This window comes from Kogia breviceps, chromosome 10, assembly GCF_026419965.1.
Source record: "Kogia breviceps isolate mKogBre1 chromosome 10, mKogBre1 haplotype 1, whole genome shotgun sequence".
Lineage (NCBI taxonomy): Eukaryota > Metazoa > Chordata > Mammalia > Artiodactyla > Physeteridae > Kogia > Kogia breviceps.
The window spans coordinates 4,658,654-4,677,255 of NC_081319.1; the positions used below are offsets into that span (position 1 = coordinate 4,658,654).

Sequence of the window (18,602 nt, forward strand, 5' to 3'; positions counted from 1 at the left end):
TACGTTAGATTAGAAGAACAAAGGATAATTGCAAAATTAATTAAATAGTAGAAGCCTTGATCTTTTCTACACCCTACTTCCTTAGTCTCATAGCACCATGATGTCCATCTGTCTACTCCTGATTTTCTCTAGGCTGTCCTACATTTGTACCTTATAGATACCTACATACAACTTTTCTACCTACATAGTAGAAAAGTTCTTCCTTTCATATGCAAAATCCCTAAGCTACTCATTTTCATCATATACTTTTTTACTTTTACTTTATTTGTAATTTATCAGAAAAAGTGAAATCTTGCTGTTGCTTATCACACGTGAAAGAATTGACCAAGACAGGAAGGACCAGAATTCATAGCTGATCTTGTTCTCTGTGTCTCCTCTTTTCCCATTCTCTGGAATAATTCTAAAATGCATGCGGTACTTTTTTCAGTGAGGTCACTTATTGGCATTTAAGACTGTGTAAGACTGTGCGTTGCAGGAGGCGTGACCCACATATTTCCTAGTGCTCCCTGATAGGATAGCACTGTCCACAGTTGAGCAAGCCTCCCCCCAGGGAACAGAGTGTAGAAATGCAGAAACAAGTTATGAAGGTTGGCTCCTTCCCATTTAAGTAATTCTTTCACAGAGGCTTAAGCATTCAATTTGTCTCTTCAGACATCTTTAAACAGTTGAATTTCCTTCTTATTATCTCAGTTAATATTTGTATGTATTGATTTTCATTCTTTGGAAGCCTGAATTTCAGTGATTTCTTACCCCTTTTAGGAGTTATAGATACTTCCATTTAAAAACCTGAGAGATAATTGGACTACCCTCTGAAATTCATACCAGTCACATATTTATGCTATTTTTTTACAGATGTGTTTAATTTAGACCTTTCTTTTAGTCATAGTTGTCCCATTATAACTTGGAAATATGAACTAGATTGTAACCCTTATGTTCTATTTGAGAACGTTGGTTTATATATCATCCATTGTCGTTACAGATCTTGAATGAGAAAAATCTAAGCAACTGTAAACATTATTTCACAAAAGAATGACTGTAGTTCTAACATCATTTGATTACTTGCAACTAAATAAAAATTATTTTAAGATAAATTTATTTAAACAGAGGGACAGATCATTATTGCACTCTTGATAAACTCTTCTCAGATCAATTCTGTTCATTAAAAAATACATAAAATCTTTGACAAGTGATAATCTAGGCTATTACCTTTCTTAGAATTTGTACTTAATTTTGAGAACATAGCTGCTTTTTTATACAGTAGAATAAAGCAGATACACATATAAAGTTTGTTTAAATACCTGCTATGTAAACTAATATCTTGAGAGTCATCAGTTTTTAAAGATCATGGAAATGTTAAATTACTTTTTGCCTGTACTTCCCTTTATGTTAGTTGCTTTTGGACAGTGCCATACTACTACTATCTGGATAGCTCCAGTAGTACCTCACTTCATGCTCCATATATATAATATATATATTTAATAGACTTTAGGAAGGGGGTTGTAATCCTAAATATGGGATTCCCATCCGGAATCTGACTTTGTAGAAATCATCAATGCCTCCTTTTTATGTTGATCCAACTGGCGGTAATCATGGCTGCTACGAAAAGCATTATAGGGAAGTAGTTAAGGACAAGGACTCTGAAGCCAAATCCTATGGGATTTAAGTCCTGGCCCTGCTGCTTACCGTTGTGTGACCTTGTTACTTAACTTCTAATTCAGTTTCCTCAGCTGTAAAATTGGGGATTACAATAGCATATATTTCCTAAGGTTGTTTTGAGGGTTAACTGGGTAAATATAAGCAAAGCACTTACAGCAACACCACATACATAGTAAATATTCAATTACTACTACATTTAAGACTATCAGCAGCAGCATCAGATTTACATATAAAGCAGATTGAACCTTGAGCTTTCATAGCCTCAAAAGATACCTATCTGAGGAATAAACCTAGTGAGATAATCCCAGAAATGTTCAAATAGTTCACATAGGAAAGTTATAATGTTGGGCATTTAATTCATAAGCCTTTCGAATTAAAAAATATCTGATGTCTGAGCCAAATATTTTTAAAAAAATTTTTTATCGGAGTATAGTTGACTCACAGTGTTGTGTTAATGTCTGCTGTACAGCAAAGTGATTTAGTTGTACATATATAGAGATTTTTAAATTATTTTCCATTACGGTTTATCATAGGATGTTGAATATAGTTCCCTGTGCTACACAGTAGGACCTTATTGTTTATCCATTCTGTATATAATATAATTACATCTGCTAATCCCAATCTCCCACTCCATCCCTCCCCCAACCCCCTGTCCCTTGGCAGCCACAAGTCTATTCTCTATATCTGTGAGTCTGTTTCTGTTTTGTAGCTAGTTTCAATTGTGTCATATTTTAGATTCCACATATAAGTGATATCATACACTATTTATCTTTCCCTTTCTGACTTAATTCACTTAGTATGATAATCTCTAGGTCCATCCGTGTTGCTGCAAATGGCATTATTTCATTCTTTTTGTGGCTGAGTAGTATTCCATTGTATATATTTACCACATCTTCTTATCCATTCATCTGTTGATGGACGTTTGGGTTGTTTTCATGTCTTGGCTATTGTAAATAGTGCCGCAATGAACATTGGGGTGCGTGTGTCTTTTTGAATTATAGTGTTGTCTGGATATATGCCCAGGAGTGGGATTGCTGAATCATATGGCAACTCTATTTTTACTTTTTTGAGGAACCTCCACACGGTTTTCCATAGTGAGGCAAATATTCTTAATGTATGATGGTAAGATATTTCAAGGAGCATTACAAGTCAGTCTTTGATTTAATATGATCCTATTATAATGCAGATAAAGTTATAAATAACCTTGTTAAGACCTCTTGGTATTACAATAAACAAAAATGCTTTAGGTTGTAATGAAAGAGAACTGTAAATAGCCAGTACCCAAAATAGTTTCTGAATAGGTAAGTGAATAGGAAATAATTTCATTCATTCGGGAAACATTTAAGCAGCTACTAAGTGCTATGCACAGTTTTAGGTTAGAAAAAACAGAAGTGGACAAAATACAAAAATCACTACCTTCATGGATTTACATTCTAATTTTTGTTGATATCAAAATATATGTCATGAGGTAAAAAGTTCTATGTAGAGAAAAGAAGTCTGGAAGCTAGAATAGGGAGTTCATAATGGAAGCAGAGGCTGTAATTTTAAATACAGTGTCAGGGAAGACCTCATTACTAAGGTGACATTGGAGCAGAGACTTAAAAGAGGTAGACAGAGTAAGCCATGCAGGTGTCTGGGGAGGGGCGTTCCAGGCAGAAGGAACACGAAGTGAAAAAGCGCTGAAATGGTGCACGCCTGGCGCATTCTAGGAGTAGCAAGGAAGCCATTGTAGCTGGTGGCAGTAGAGTGAAGGGATGAGTAAGTAGTAGGAGGTGCAGTCAGAGAGAGTATGGATGTGGGGCAGGTGCCAGATCATAGTCACTTAGGCCACTGTAAGGACTTTGGCCTTTACTCTCACTGAGTTATGGAGCCACTGGAAAGTTTTAGATGTAAAAGACTGTTGCTGTGGTCTGACTTATGTTTTTAAAGGACCACTCTGGCTGCTCTTCATATAATTGATTATAAAAAATATTATTGCAATGATAGTGTAGGAGACCATTGCAGTAGTCCAGGCAAGAACTGATAGTGTTTTACACCAGGGTGGCAGCCGTTGAGAGATAGTGAGAAGTAGTCAGATTCTGCATCTCTTTGGCAAGTAGAGCCCCGAACATTTTGCTGGGGCAATGTAGTGTGCATAGGGGGTAACAACGCAGACTCTGTAGCCAGACTATCTGGGTACAGACATTGGCTTTGCCACTTCTTTACTTTGTGATCTTAGACGACAAATTCTCTATGCTTTGGTTTTCTTAGCTATAAAATAGAGATAATAATAATACTCATCTTGTAGTGTCATTGTGAGAATTGAACAATTTACTAAACTGAAAAAGAACTTAGAACAGTGCCTGGCACACAGTAAGTACAGGTACTATATGCATTAGCAGCTGTCTTTATTAATGTTAACTGGGTAAGGTATGAGAAAGAAAGAGGAGTCAAAGATGACACTAAGGCTTTGGATCTGGGGCTTCCCTGGTGGCGCAGTGGTTAAGAGTCCGCCTGCCAATGTAGGGGACACGGGTTCGTGCCCCGATCCAGGAAGATCCCACGTGCCGCGGAGCAGCTGGGCCCGTGAGCCGTGGCCGCTGAGGCTGTGTGTCCGGAGCCTGTGCTCCGCAACGGGAGAGGCCACAACAGTGAGAGGCCCGCGTACCGCAATAAAAAAAAAAAAAAAAAGGCTTTGGATCTGATCCCATGGATCAGTGAAGTAGCCATTATCTGAGATGGGAAAGACTGCAGGGGAAGCAGGTTTGCGGGATGTCAGGAACTCAGTTTTGTATATAGTAAATTTGAAATGATTGTTAGACATCCAAGCAGGGATATTGAGTAAGTAGTTGAATATATGAGTCTAGAGTTAAGGGAAGTATGGGCTGTGGTATGCATTTGGAAGCCGTTAGCAAATAAATGATATTTAAGACCATTTTAAGAGAAAGAAGAGTAATTAAGCCATAAAGTGGAATTGGGGATATACAGTTTGGACATCCCCTACTTAGAGCCTTTACTCTTCACAAGCTAACAAGCCTAACAGTAGCCAGTTCAGAGAAAGCCAGATTATCACAAACCCATGGAGCTTTCCAAGTTCTTTCATTGCTTTTTAGAATTTTGTTTTATTAGAACTGCTTGAAATAAATAGGATTAAGCTGAGGCTTAGAAATCTTTTGTCTTAATTAGACTGTGTCATAAAAGTATTTGCAGGGAATTAACTTGTAAAGGGGAACTCATTGGTGGCAGTTTTACAAATTGGCTTATCCACACATGGGTTTTATATGTATTTTTAAATCCTCAGTAGTATTTTTAAATCCTCAGTAGTGAAAACATTTTTGTGTCCCTTTCTCCTTTTACTAGTTAGCACCTGATCAAAAAATAGAAACTAATTTTAGTATTAGCAGATCTGTGTGCTTCAGACTAATCATTCTTCATTCTGAGGTTTGTGAGATTGATTTTTGAATAACCCATATCCCAAGTCACTATTCCTTTTTAACAAAATTTAAAACCTTAAAATTAGAAGGAAACTTGGATCATCTGTTCCAACTGTCAGTCAGTATATCCTCATATGACATTTTTAACATGCAGACATGAAGACTCTGCTTGGACATTTCCAGTGACATACGTGAACTGATATTTGAAACCCCCTGGTTAAGTTGAACAATGTACCTCTTCTTATTTTCAGTATATGTCACTTATTCTTTTAGTTATCAGGATGAGATTTTTCTCTTAAAATCTGCTACTCATCTATGAAATAAATTTTCTTAACTGGATGACCTGTTCGGTTCCTTTCTAGCTCAAAGAATCTGTGCTTATAAAAAAACTACTAACCGTAACGAAGCAGAATATAATTTTATACTTACACCATCAATGCTGTGATTTTGTAGGCTCCTTATGGACTAACTTTCTTTCTTTCTTTCTTTCTTTCTTTCTTTCTTTCTTTCTTTCTTTCTTTCTTTCTCTCTTTCTTTCTTTCTTTCTTTCTTTCTTTCTTTCTTTCTTTCTTTCTTTCTTTCTTTCTTTCTTTCTTTCTTTCTTTCTTTCTCTCTTTCTCTCCCTCCCTCTCTCTCTCTCTCTTTCTTTCTTTCTTTCTTTCTTTCTTTCCTTCCTTCCTTCCTTCCTTCCTTCCTTCCTTCCTTCCTTCCTTCCTTCCTTCCTTCCTTCCTTCCTTCCTTCCTTCCTTCCTTCCTTCCTTCCTTCCTTCCTTCCTTCCTTCCTTCCTTCCTTCCTTCCTTCCTTCCTTCCTTCCTCTTCCCTCCCTCCCTTCCTTCCTTCCTTTTCCTCCCTCCCTCCCAGGCTCACATGAACCTATTAAATCCAAACATCAGGCCTGAAGTACATCTGGCAGTGCACATCCTCAATGATGTATTTCACATAAGCCAGGAAATCAGTCCTCCTGTGACAAAGCAGTTGTGAGCAACAGCCCTAGATTCCATAATGGATATTTTGCAGTGGGGTTGGAACAGGTTGGCCATTTAGGATGTTAATAATCTAAACTCATATTCAACTCAGTCAGCAGTTTTTCCTCAGCAGCCTTGGAGGGATGAATATCATCTGTTGGAAGATATTTTTCTTAAAAAATTCTGAACTTTTTTCCATTCAGAGTAACATAGGCTCAGTCACTGCATGGAATATGAGATCTAAAAGGATCATTTTAAGGAGATGCTGGCGAGCATTTATATTGAACATTTACTTGATATCTTCTTTGTCCAAGGCATTGTGGTACCTTCTTGGGGCACACAGATGAATGTGATGTGACCCCTGCCTTCAGGAACTGTCAGTGGAGGCAACACACTCAAGCAGTCATTTCAGCATAATGTGACAGGGACAGGTGATACAGAAACATAGATAAATGAGAGTATAAAGGAGGAACCATAAATCCAGCTAGGGGAGGGAGGTTGTCAGGAAAGATTTCCTGAAGGAGGTTGTGCCTGAACTGGGTTTCCTTCAGCCAGAAAAGGAAAGGAGAATGTACCCTGGACTGGCCGAGGGAGCCGTGTGGGCAGAAGCCTAGAGGTGTGAAACAGTGTGCCATGTCAGAAGAACCAAATTATAGTTGTGACCCTTAGCATATATAGATTTAAATTTAAAGTTTCCATTATTCACAAGTGATCCATGATATAGTTTTTTTGTCAAAATTTTGCTGAGGCACGTGGTAGGATCTTCAGCTACAAAGCTAGAGAGCAGACCCCACCAGAATTCACATTTCAGTGTACGTCACCCATGAAGTGATTTTAAAACTTTGTTTTTGATGAAGATGGGCCTGAAAAGTGCTGGTGGTAAAAAAGAGAGTGGGGCCTTAAGTGGTTCTCAATAGAAAAGGGAAGTTTGAGACAAACTAGACTGTAGTGCCAAATTCACAAGTGACCAGGATTCTTGTCATGAGTATTACTTGTATATCAACGATTTTTCAAACATTTTTTGAGTGTGATTTTGTGTGTGTGTATTTTTAATTGTGATAACATTGGTCTGTAACGTGACGTAAGTTTCATGTGTACAACATTGTATTTCAGCTTCTGTATACACTACTTCATGTGCACCACCAAAGGTTTAGTTTCCATCCTGCACCATACAGTTGACCTCCTTTACCCATTTTGCCCTCCTCCAACCCTCCCTCCTCTCTGGTAACCTCCAATCTAATCTCTATATCTAGGTGTTTTGTTTTTGTTCTGTTTGTTCATTTATTTGTTTTATTTTGTTTTTTATTCCACATATGAGTGAAATTTTCTCCATCTGACTTACTCACTTAGCATAATACCCTCAAGGTCCATCCATGTCATCACAGATGTTAAGATTTCATCTTTTTTATGGCTGAGTGGTATTCCATTGTGTACATGTGTATGTATATGTATGTGTATGTATTCCATTGTGTGTATGTATATGTATGTGTATACACACCACACACACACACACACACACACACACACACACACACACATACCACATCTTCTTTATCCGTTCGTCAGTGAATGGACACTTAGGTTGTTTCCATATCTTGGCTTATATATAATGCTGTGATGAATATAGGGGTGCATATATCTTTCCAAATTAGTGTTTCCTATTATTCTGGTAAATACTCAGAAGTAGAATAGTTGGATAGTTCTGTTCTTGATTTTTTGAGGAATCTCCACTGTTTTCCATAGTGGTTGCACCAATTTACATTCCCATCAACGGTGTACAAGGATTTCCTTTTCTCTACTCACCAACACTTGTTATTTCTCTTCTTTTTGATAATAGTCGTTCTACTGGGTGTGAAGTGATATCTCATTGTGGTTTTGTTTTGCATTTCCCTAATAATTAGTGATGTTGAACATCTTTTCTGGACCCGTTGGCCATCTGTATATCTTCTTTGGAAAAATGTCTATTCAGATATTCTGCCCATTTTTTTTAACTTTTTTAAAAAATTTTATTTTATTTTATTTTTATTTATTTTTGGTTGCGTTGGGTCTTCGCTGCTGCGTGCGGGCTTTCTCTAGTTGCATCAAGCGGGGGCTACTCTTTGTTGCGGTGCGCAGGCTTCTCATCGCGGTGGCTTCTCTTGTTGTGGAGCATGGGCTCTAGGCACGTGGGCTTCAGTAGTTGCAACATGCAGCTCCGTAGTTGTGGCTCCCGGGCTCTAGAGTGCAGGCTCAGTAATTGCGGCACACGAGCTTGGATACTCCGCGGCATGTGGGATCTTCCCGAACCAGGCAGGGATGGAACCCGTGTCCCCTGCATTGGCAGGTGGATTCTTAACCACTGCACCACCTGGGAAGTCCCACTCTGCCCATCTTTTAATCTGGTAGTTTGTATTTTGTTGTTATTGTAGAGTTGTATGAGTTCTTTATATATTTTAGATATTAGCCCCTTATCGGTCATATCATTTACAAATGTTTTCTCCCATTCAGTAGGTTGTCTTGTTTTGTTGATGATTTCCTTTGGTGTGCAGAAGCTTTTTAGTTTGATGCAGTGCCATTTGTTTATGTTTGCTTTTGTTTCCCTTCCCTGAGGAGGCATACTCAGAAAGATATTGCAAGACCCATGTTAGACTATAAGGCCTATGTTTTGTTCTAGGATTTTTATGGTTTCAGGTCTTACTTTCAAATCTTTAAACCATTTTGAGTTAATTTTTTGTGTATGGTGTAAGATAGTGGTCTAGTTTCATTCTTTTGCATGTGGCTGTCCAGTTTTTCCAACACCATTTATTGAAGAGACTGTCCTTTCTCCAGTGTATGTTTGCTTCTTTGTCATAAATTAATTGTGGGTTAATTTCAGGGCTCTCAGTTCTGTCCTGTTGATCTGTATGTTTGTTTTTCTGCCAGTACCATGTTGTTTTTATTGTTAAAGCTTTGTAGTATAATTTGCAATCAGGGAGTGTGATATGTCCAGCTTTGTTCTTTTTTCTCAGGATTGCTTTCGCTATTCAGGGTGTTTTGTGGTTCCATACAATGTTAGGATTTTTTGTTCTATTTCTATGAAAAACGTCATTGAGATTTTGGTAAGGATTGCATTGAATCCGTAGATTGCTTTAGGTGGTATGGACATTTTAACAATGTTAATTCTTCCAGTTCATGAGCGTGGAATATCTTTCCATTTCTTTGTGTTTTCTTCAATTTCTTTAAACAACGTCTTATAGTTTTCAGTGTACAGGTCTTTAACCTCCTTGGTTAAATTTATTCCTAGGTATTTTATTCTTTTTGTTGTGATTGAAAATAGGATTGTTTTCTTATTTTCTCTTTCTGCTAGTTCATTATTTGTGCATAGAAATGCAGCAGATCTTTGAATACTGATATTGTACCCTGCAAATTTACTGTATTCATTTATTATTTCTAGTAGTTTTTTGGAATCTTTAGGATTTTCTGTGTATAAAATCATATCATGTGCAAATAATGATGGTTTTAATTTTTCCTTTCCAATTTAGATGCCTTCTATTTCTTTTTCTTACCTAATTGTGTGGCTAGGATTTCCAATGTCATGTTGAATAAGAATAGTGAGAGTAGGCATCTTTGTGTTGTTCCTGATCTTAGAGAGATAGCTTTCTATTTTTCATCATTGAGTATGATGTTAGCTGTGGGTTTGTCATATATGATCTTTATTACATTGACATATGCTCCTTTTATACCCATTTTGTTGAGACTTTTGTATTATAAATGAGTGTTGAATCTTGTCAGATGCTTTTTCTGCATCTATTGAGATTATCACATGATTTTTATCCTTCATTTTGTTAGAGTGGTCTATCAACATTGATTAATTTGCAGATGTTGAACCATCCTTGCATTCCTGTCAAACTTTTTAAAAATAAGCAATAAAACATTGTTTCCTTTTCTTTTTCTAAGCAAAAATTTCCCAGGATACCCATATAAAATAAATGAAAGAAGAGGTAATCTGGGTTCCAGGAGCCCTGCTCACTTGGCTTCACTATTCCCCTTTGTGGTGATCCAGACACATCTCCACATAACCTAGGGTTGTTTCATGTACCAACGTTCTGTGTAAAAAAAGTGGAAAGGTGATTCCTAGAACTTATAGGAAACTTCGGTCTGTATAAGAATTATCTATCAAATTAAGAAAAAAATTTTATGACAGCTGAAAAGGCCTGTTTTTTAGACTATGACCTGAATCTTGGTTTTAGGTCCAAAGCAGAATATGGAATGCTTAGAGAAAAGGCTTGCTTGCTGTGGGCTAGTGGAATTTAGTCTATTTTTATTTTCTATTACACCCACTTGAGATCTCCTCTCCATTTCACAAGATGGTAAACTCAACGTCGGTCAGAATCGCACAGGAGAAATTTGCTCAACAGAGTTGTGCTGACTGTGAGGAGGAAGGGCATTTGTTTCTACAGTGAGACTGTGGAGATAGGTGAAAAAACATTGTCACGATTAAGATACTTTCTTCACAACGGCATGGGGGAGGTGGAAAGGCGAGCCTGAAGGAGATGATGCAAAATTCAGATCCAGAGCTGTGTAACACCTAAGGCAGGACTCTTTCTTGTGTTCTATATCCTCGACACAATCCGCCTGGCAGAAGAAGAAAAGCTTATAAGACCAACCAGAGCCTCTTCATGTTTATTATCGATTAGAAGGTAGATTCCTGTGTGGTTCTTAGGGCCAAGATTAAGAATCTCTAGGGATTACCATTTGTATTGGATTTGGGGAGTGGTCTCCCCCAAATCAAATATTCTATCTTACTGCCCCCACTAAGTGTACTTGAATTGAACCATACACTCCAATTTTGATTCGAAACATGGCCACTGTATCTCTGAGAAAATATTTGGCAGAACAGTGGTCTGCAGGTGCCCCAGCATCAACTTGCACAGGCGACTGGCACAAGCCATGCTGTGAAATCGGCTTCGGAAAAGATACACTTTCAAAAAAACCCAAATAGTCAAGCTTGTATTTGTTTTCAGATTAATTACAAAGATTTCCTCACTCTCTACCCCCTTCTGCTTTTATCATAAAATTCCTTCTTCATTTTCTCAGAAAAGATATGGATTATTTAATGTGCAGAGTATGAGATTGCCTGAGAGAGACAATACTGTATAAAGCATACATAAAATGACTTCATCATACTAAGTAAGCAGAATGGGACTGTGTCTTTTATTGACGATAGCAATGTCAAGTCAGGGATTTCTGAATCTCTTTTAGCTACAAATATCCATATTTTGGATTTTGAGTAATCAACCAGGTAAGAAATAGAAAACGGTAACTTCTAAATGCTTACCTTGCTTGGCAGGCATAACACACATTTAACATCTTTTCAAATAATCTCATGAGAAAATGATAGCCCCATTGTATGGAAGGGAACACTTAGGCTCAAAGAGAACTAGTAGATGGCCCAGAGACACACAGCTGTGAGGTGACAGAGTCAGGTTTGAACCCAGGTCCTTTTACTCTTGAAAGTGCCCTTTCCACCGTGTTGCCTTTATATATGACTGTTCTCAGAGCTGGGTCCTGCCGTGTTCTAACACTTTAATGCACTTAGAGAAAGTCGACAGATCTTTAATATATTTGCAAATGAAAATTGAAAGCCATTATAAAGCTTTATCAAAACTCTGCCGTAGATGGCTCCAGTTCTCTCCTTGATTAATCAGTGTTTTGAGGTACAGCTGTTGAAAATTTTCTCTTGGGCTCTTTTCTGGTCAGTTAATTCAGATCAGTGAACAGATAGTTTCAACAATGATTTAATAGTAAGAGACAAAGTACAAACAAAGCAGTATAGTCTGCTTGTTATAGCAACAGTTAGATATTAATTGTGGCTTCTGACCATATCTCTAGCCTTGTAGCATATTGCCTAACTTATAATAAGTAGTCAAAATATGTTTAACTGACTGACTTTTGGTCCTAGTTTTTTCTATACAAATTAATTCTAACCTCAGCAATAAGTGGGCTGCTGCTTGCTTTTTAGTGGGTATGATGAGATTTGAAAGCCCTTCAGGGGGTATGGTCATAGGAAACCCTGTTGTGAAGGTGATATTGCTGCTGCCGTTGTCAAATTGCCAAGTGATAAGGTAATAGGAGGCACCTCAGAGTCAGTTCACTTGTAAATTAGTGATAACAGTGTCTACTTTGTAGGGTTATTGTGAGAACTGGAAGATTAGGCAAGCAGCTGCCTAGCCACAAGACCAACTGTCGAGAAAGATGACTATTGTTACTTCATGTAATGTTGAATTACATTATTCCTTTGGTTCAGGCTCTTCATATCCCCTAGTTTATGCCTGAAATGTGAAAGATCTTGGAAGGAAGTATGTTCTGGAATCTTTTAATAATTGAATTTTTCAAAAAGAACGACTTAACATGGTACAAAAATAATAGCCAGTACTAACAGCTTACACTGTGCCTGGTACTGTTTTGAGAGCTTTTATGTTCATTGACTCACTTCATCCTCACAACAGTCTTCTGAAAATGGGCATTAGTATTATCCATATTTTACAGTTGATGAAATGGATATAGACAGAGGTTAAATAACTTGCCCAATGTCACATGGCTAGTAAGGAGCAAAGCCAGTTTCGAACCCAAGCAGTTTATGCCAGAATCCATGCTTCACGGCTACACTAAATGTAGCCAGACTTACTTGTCTTGTTTTTCTGATCTATGCCTCTTCCTGTATAAGAAAACCCTTTCCTATTTTCCAGTACTGCCTTCTAAAAGGTTTTAAATGTGCTTTTCACATTTGCAATTACACATTTCAAATTTGCAGTAGTTGTTTGTCTGGAGTGAAGTAGGAATCTAATATTTTGTTGTTTTATGTGGATAGCCTAGTATGGTAGCAAAGACTGTTGGAAAAGAGAACTTTTCACGTGGTACGTTCACAACTCAAGGCTAAGTCAGGCCCTTCCAGTGCTAAGTATTCAGTCCACCAAGGACTTGGTTCATAGTCCAAAAGATACCGAGAGAGTATGCACAACCCCTGTCCTATAATTCTGTAGTTCATTATATCTTTCTCTTTCCTCCTCTTTCTCTCCCCTCCCCTCCTCTCCCGATTTCCTGCTCTCTCTCCTTCCTTTTTAAGAACAGTGCCTGCCAAGATTGGGAGGAGTTACAGAGTAATCGAGTGATTGATGGTTTCAAGTGTAAACTACCCTCCTGCTGAAGCTATGGGTTAGCTTTCTTTCTCAAGGCCGAGGACAGTGGATTCTGTCAGCTGTACTCTTGCAGCCATATTGATGATTCTAAGTGGGAGTCACACACTGGAAGGACATAGTGGGGCTCTGAACAGCCAGGTAGGACAAAAGTCAGAGTAAAGACAGTCTGGTTTATTTCTTTAGTTACTGTGCAGGGAAATAAAGACACATCTGAACTGATGATTTGTAAAGAATTATACTGAAACTTTATTCAGGTTTTTTCAGTTTTAGAGATGTAATCAAACCTTGATTCTAACAACAGGGTCCTACTGTATGGCACAGGGAACTGTATTCAGTATTCTGTGATAAACCATAATGGAAAAGAATATAATAAAAAAAAGAATGTATTATATATGTGTAACTGAATCATTTTGCTATACAGCAGAAATTAACACAACATTGTAAAGCAACTATTTTTCAATAAATAAATAAATAATAATTTAAAAAACAACAACAAACCTTGATTCTAGTCCCGAAGCCATCTTTTGAGCAGTATGATCAACTTCTTTCCTCCCAGAGTAACAGTTAAACTTGATTTCCATGTCTACACTTCTTTAGACAACAAGAATGCATATAAGTTGATATTCAAGTAATAAGAAAGAACCTAAGAAAACTAGACCACGCATAAGCTTGTAGTCTTAGATCTAGAGACGTTTCATATTGCTTTCCTTTTATACCGTGGTAGATTTTGAGCTATTAAACGTAAGTACACAATCAGGGTCATATTACATACTATAGTTATGGGATCTGAAATTCCATTCAGAAAGAAAATCACACAGTGGGGACTCTGTACAGCTTAAGAGAATGAACCGAAGGAACTGAAGAGAGTGGGTTTCCAGGAGCTTCTCTTGCAAGTCTTGGCGACTTGGTTTATCTGGAACTCTGGCTCATCCTCTCTTCTGCTGCCTTCCCTCTGGCCCTTTCACTGCTTATTAGCACCGAAAGATGAACAGGGCAGATGGAGAAGTGACACAAAACAGTTACTGTGCTAGTCCCTAACTATTCTGCATATTCTTTTTATTAGTAGAGCATAATGTCATTTTTGTTATTAATTTCAGTTTTAAATTATTTTTTGCTTTTATTTAAATGTACAGTATTTCATGTTTGTTCATCTAGAAGGAAAATAATATTGTTTCTGTTCACATTAGTAGTAATATATTGAATCCAGTAATGAACTAAATGTGTTTTAGAGATCAGCATAGTCCCTGCTCAAACAGTAAAACTGAGGCGATACGGCCAAGGTGAAAAAAGGAGAATCATCTCTAGACTGACAAGTTAATTATCAGCATTTCATGAATATTTCACATTTGTTTTATTACTGTCATTATAGAATTAATTCAACTTTTTAAAATATGAGAGTAACCTACATATAGTTCTTGCTAGCAGATTGTTTACTGGTGACAGATTAGGGATGGGAACCAAGGAGAAGAGTGTGCCCTTAGTCTCCAGGATGGTAAACTTGTACACTGTCACTCCTACTGGGAATTTTTGTTTCCCTGCGATTGTTATTTTATTATTTATTTCAGTTACTACTCAATAGAGAGTAAGTTTCTAAAGCCTTTTTTCAAGGGCCCTTCCCTAATTCACCACCACAAGCCACACCCAGGGGCGCCTTCTTGAAGGACTTTTTTCTCCTGAGTGAGAGAAACATGACCTCCCCTTAGCTTTGGCTAATGGCTTTGAAGCATGATAGTGTATGTTTTCAAATCTGAACAATTTGCCTTTTTCTTCAACTTCCTTGAATGATCACTCATGCATACCAGAGGATAGTCATTGTATGTGTTTTGGAGTCCCTTGCCTAATAAAAATCTTTTGCTAGATAGAACTCACAAAATTTGAGCTTCAAAAGGCCTGAACTGGGCTTCCCTGGTGGCGCAGTGGTCGAGAGTCCGCCTGCCGATGCAGGGGACACGGGTTCGTGCCCCAGTCTGGGAAAATCCCACATGCCGCACAGCAGCTGGGCCCGTGAGCCATGGCCGCTGAGCCTGCGCATCAGGAGCCTGCGCTCCGCAACAGAAGAGGCCACAACAGTGAGAGGCCCTCGTACTGCAAAAAAAAAAAAATGAAAGGAAAAGGCCTGAACTTAGTCATTGACTTGTTAATTACTAACCTCTTACTGTCTGTGTCCACGTTCATCCTTGCCCTTTCAGCGGTACCCTCCCATTCCCTCCTTCACCTGTCTGCAGCTACCTATTAAGTGCTCCTAATAGAACAGAGAGAATGATTGCATCAACGTTGACATGATTTGATAAAAAAGACACTGTGATGACAATTGGATTTTTATATCTAGCCACTTAAATTACCTTTTCTTGCCAACATTTTCAGATGACCATAATCTGAAAGCATGAATTGGAATACAGTAATGTCCGAATACTAAGATGATATTCATATAATTAAATTGAAATACAGATGTACTTTGTTGTACATAGATATGCTTCTAAACAAAACTATGTGTGTAGAGTGTTTGTGAATTAATTCATGCTTTAAACCCACTAGGAGAGGTTTATTATTTAAAGAAATACTGTAATCAATCCTCTAGCAAAGGAAGAATACCCCCAGTTTACATCTTGTGCAAATCTTTTTTCATATATATGTTTTGCTTAAAGCAAAGTGTACTTGTATGAGGACAGTATCCAAGAGGGAGATGGGGCTTGTACAGGACAGGAGGAATTTGGTCAGCTGTCTGTGCTGAGTAAGTAAATTTTCAGTACATTTGGGCCCATTGATTCTGGAGAGCTAGTCCTTTTGGGCTCCTTCTAACAGCCGCCTCTTGCTTTTATGCTAGATCGAGCGGTTGGAAGTAAGCAGCCTCGCCCAGACTTCCAGTGCGGTGGCCTCCAGCACCGATGGCAGCCTCCACACAGACGCTGTGGATGGAACACCAGACCCTCAGCGCACAAAGGCTGCTATTGCTCACTTGCAGCAGAAGATCCTGAAGCTCACAGAACAAATCAAGATTGCACAAACAGCCCGGGACGACAACGTTGCCGAGTACCTGAAGCTTGCCAACAGTGCGGACAAGCAGCAGGCCGCCCGTATCAAGCAGGTCTTTGAGAAGAAGAACCAGAAATCTGCCCAGACCATCCTCCAACTACAAAAGAAGCTTGAGCACTACCACAGGAAGCTCCGAGAGGTGGAACAGAATGGGATCCCCCGGCAGCCAAAGGACGTCTTCAGGGACATGCACCAGGGTCTGAAGGATGTGGGAGCAAAGGTGACTGGCTTCAGTGAAGGTGTAGTGGACAGTGTTAAAGGCGGACTCTCCAGCTTCTCCCAGGCAACCCATTCAGCAGCAGGGGCCGTGGTCTCTAAGCCCAGAGAGATCGCTTCACTAATTCGGAATAAGTTTGGCAGTGCAGACAATATCCCTAACCTGAAGGACTCTTTAGAGGAAGGGCAAGTGGATGATGCGGGAAAGGCTTTGGGAGTAATTTCAAACTTTCAGTCCAGCCCCAAATATGGTAGTGAGGAAGATTGTTCTAGTGCCACGTCAGGCTCGGTGGGAGCCAACAGCACCGCTGGAGGCATTGCTGTAGGAGCGTCCAGCTCCAAAACAAACACCCTGGACATGCAGAGCTCAGGATTTGATGCACTACTACATGAGATCCAGGAGATCCGGGAAACCCAGGCCAGACTAGAGGAATCCTTTGAGACCCTCAAGGAGCATTATCAGAGGGACTATTCATTAATAATGCAGGCCTTACAGGAGGAGCGATATAGGTAAGTTACGTGGAATTAAAATCCTGAATTATTTATGTTTAGGTTTCCCTCTCTTTGGATACTGTGGAGTAGCTTTAAAAGGTCTTGGTACAGTGTCTTTCTCTGGAGTATGCACAGCACTTTAGATATGTTACGTGATGTTTGCATGAGTTCTTATCATAGAGAGCAAAAGAGAGGCAAGCAGAGTTAAATGACTCCCATGATCACACACCAGTAGAGTGTTTCAGTCAGGGGGTGATGATTACTGTAGCCCTCTAGTCTTCAAATTTCAAATGAAGCCCAAGCTTTCTAAGGCATTCCACCTACTTATTTATAATCACAGAACCATGAACAATTGCAGCCTATAGTTATAATACATTGAATTTAAAAGATCTATAACCCTCTGAACTCTGTAGAAATCAAAGATATAGCCCAGCCAAAATGTAATGAACCTTGTAGATATTTGACTTTAAACACACTTATCTGGGCAATTGGTATAGAAAGATTAGACTGGAAATAAATCCAGATAAGCCTGTCTGTTACTTTTATGAATTGGCAAATGTTTGAATGAGAGTGGACTTAAACATGAAATCGTTCTACAATAGAGAATTCGCAAAGGACTAAGTGCTTTGAGTCATAATCCGCTAAAGGTGGAAGCTGGTCTCTTTTTTGTGTTTCACATTACAAACTGTATTCATATTAGACCACTCTTAGCTGTTCTCCAAATGTGTGTCCCTTCCCCTTGCTTCCATCACGTGCAGATAGAAATAATATCCACGTGGAGTACTCATTCAGATCCAAACTTTGTCAGCCAGAGCCAGGCCACCTCACTGATACAGATTAAGGGCCAATATTACAGGAGCCACACAGCCTGTTAACAGGCACAGGGAGGCCCTGAAAGGCCTGGATTGTGGTTTTGTCCCAGTTACGATCTACAGGGAATCCTCAGTACTTTTACTATAATGTCAAGGATTGAACAGAAAGTCTCTTAAGGTCCCTTTACCTCTTATTAAAAAATACATAATAAAATTGATTTTTTTTTAAAGTTTACTTTTATGAGATAATTTCAGGGCCTGAAATAAATTGTGTGTATCAATTAGCTCTGAAAGGAGCTCCCTCAGCAAAGCTCTTTCCAGATGGAGAAAATGCGCATCAGCTACTCAGTCCTACCTCTTACCTTCACTCTTCTGTCCTTCGATTCTGACTTAAGACTTAAGGGAGAAGAAAAGAGAAGTGTGGGAGAGAGAAATGAAGTTCTAAAAGCAAGTGTATGACTATTCTTATTTCATTGTTTTGTATATTCTTTAATATATTCAGAAGACAATTTCTAAAGCAGCGAGCAATCTAACAGATACTCAGATGGACTCTAAAAATAAAACACCTGGTCCTTTGTACCACATTAAACCTAACTCCCGGGTTCAAATTCTAGTTCTGCCACTTACTAATCTTGAAAACTGGGCAAGATTCTTAACTTCTCTAAGTCTTGATTTCCTCATCTCTAACACAGAAATAATAATAGTCCTTCATAAGATTATTGTGCCATTTAAATGTAATAATTTATGTAAAGCGCATAGCTCAGTGCCTGGCCCTGTAAGTGCTTGATTGATGTTAGGTAGCAGCTGCTACTGCTGCTATTAAAGTAACACCCCTCTGAACATGGAGACCTGGGCGT

At 38.6% G+C, this 18,602-nt stretch overlaps 1 protein-coding gene across 22 annotated transcripts in view; it reads left to right on the plus strand.

Moving 5' to 3' along the window:
• TMCC1 (transmembrane and coiled-coil domain family 1) overlaps positions 1-18,602 on the plus strand; it is a 243,240-nt gene that overhangs the window by 189,233 nt on the left and 35,405 nt on the right. For 17 of the 22 annotated variants that reach the window (XR_010842459.1, XR_010842458.1, XM_067043380.1 and 14 more), the window contains one exon: positions 16,017-16,951. Coding sequence is in view for 20 of the 22 variants with exons in the window: in XM_067043380.1 (XP_066899481.1) it covers positions 16,017-16,951 (935 nt within the window). In the remaining 2 variants the exon portion in view is untranslated. Of the gene's footprint in view, positions 1-5,931; positions 6,102-13,119; positions 13,331-15,837; positions 15,924-16,016; positions 16,952-18,602 lie in introns of all 22 variants that reach the window. The other 5 variants (XM_067043386.1, XM_067043384.1, XM_067043385.1 and 2 more) reach the window with 4 other exon arrangements.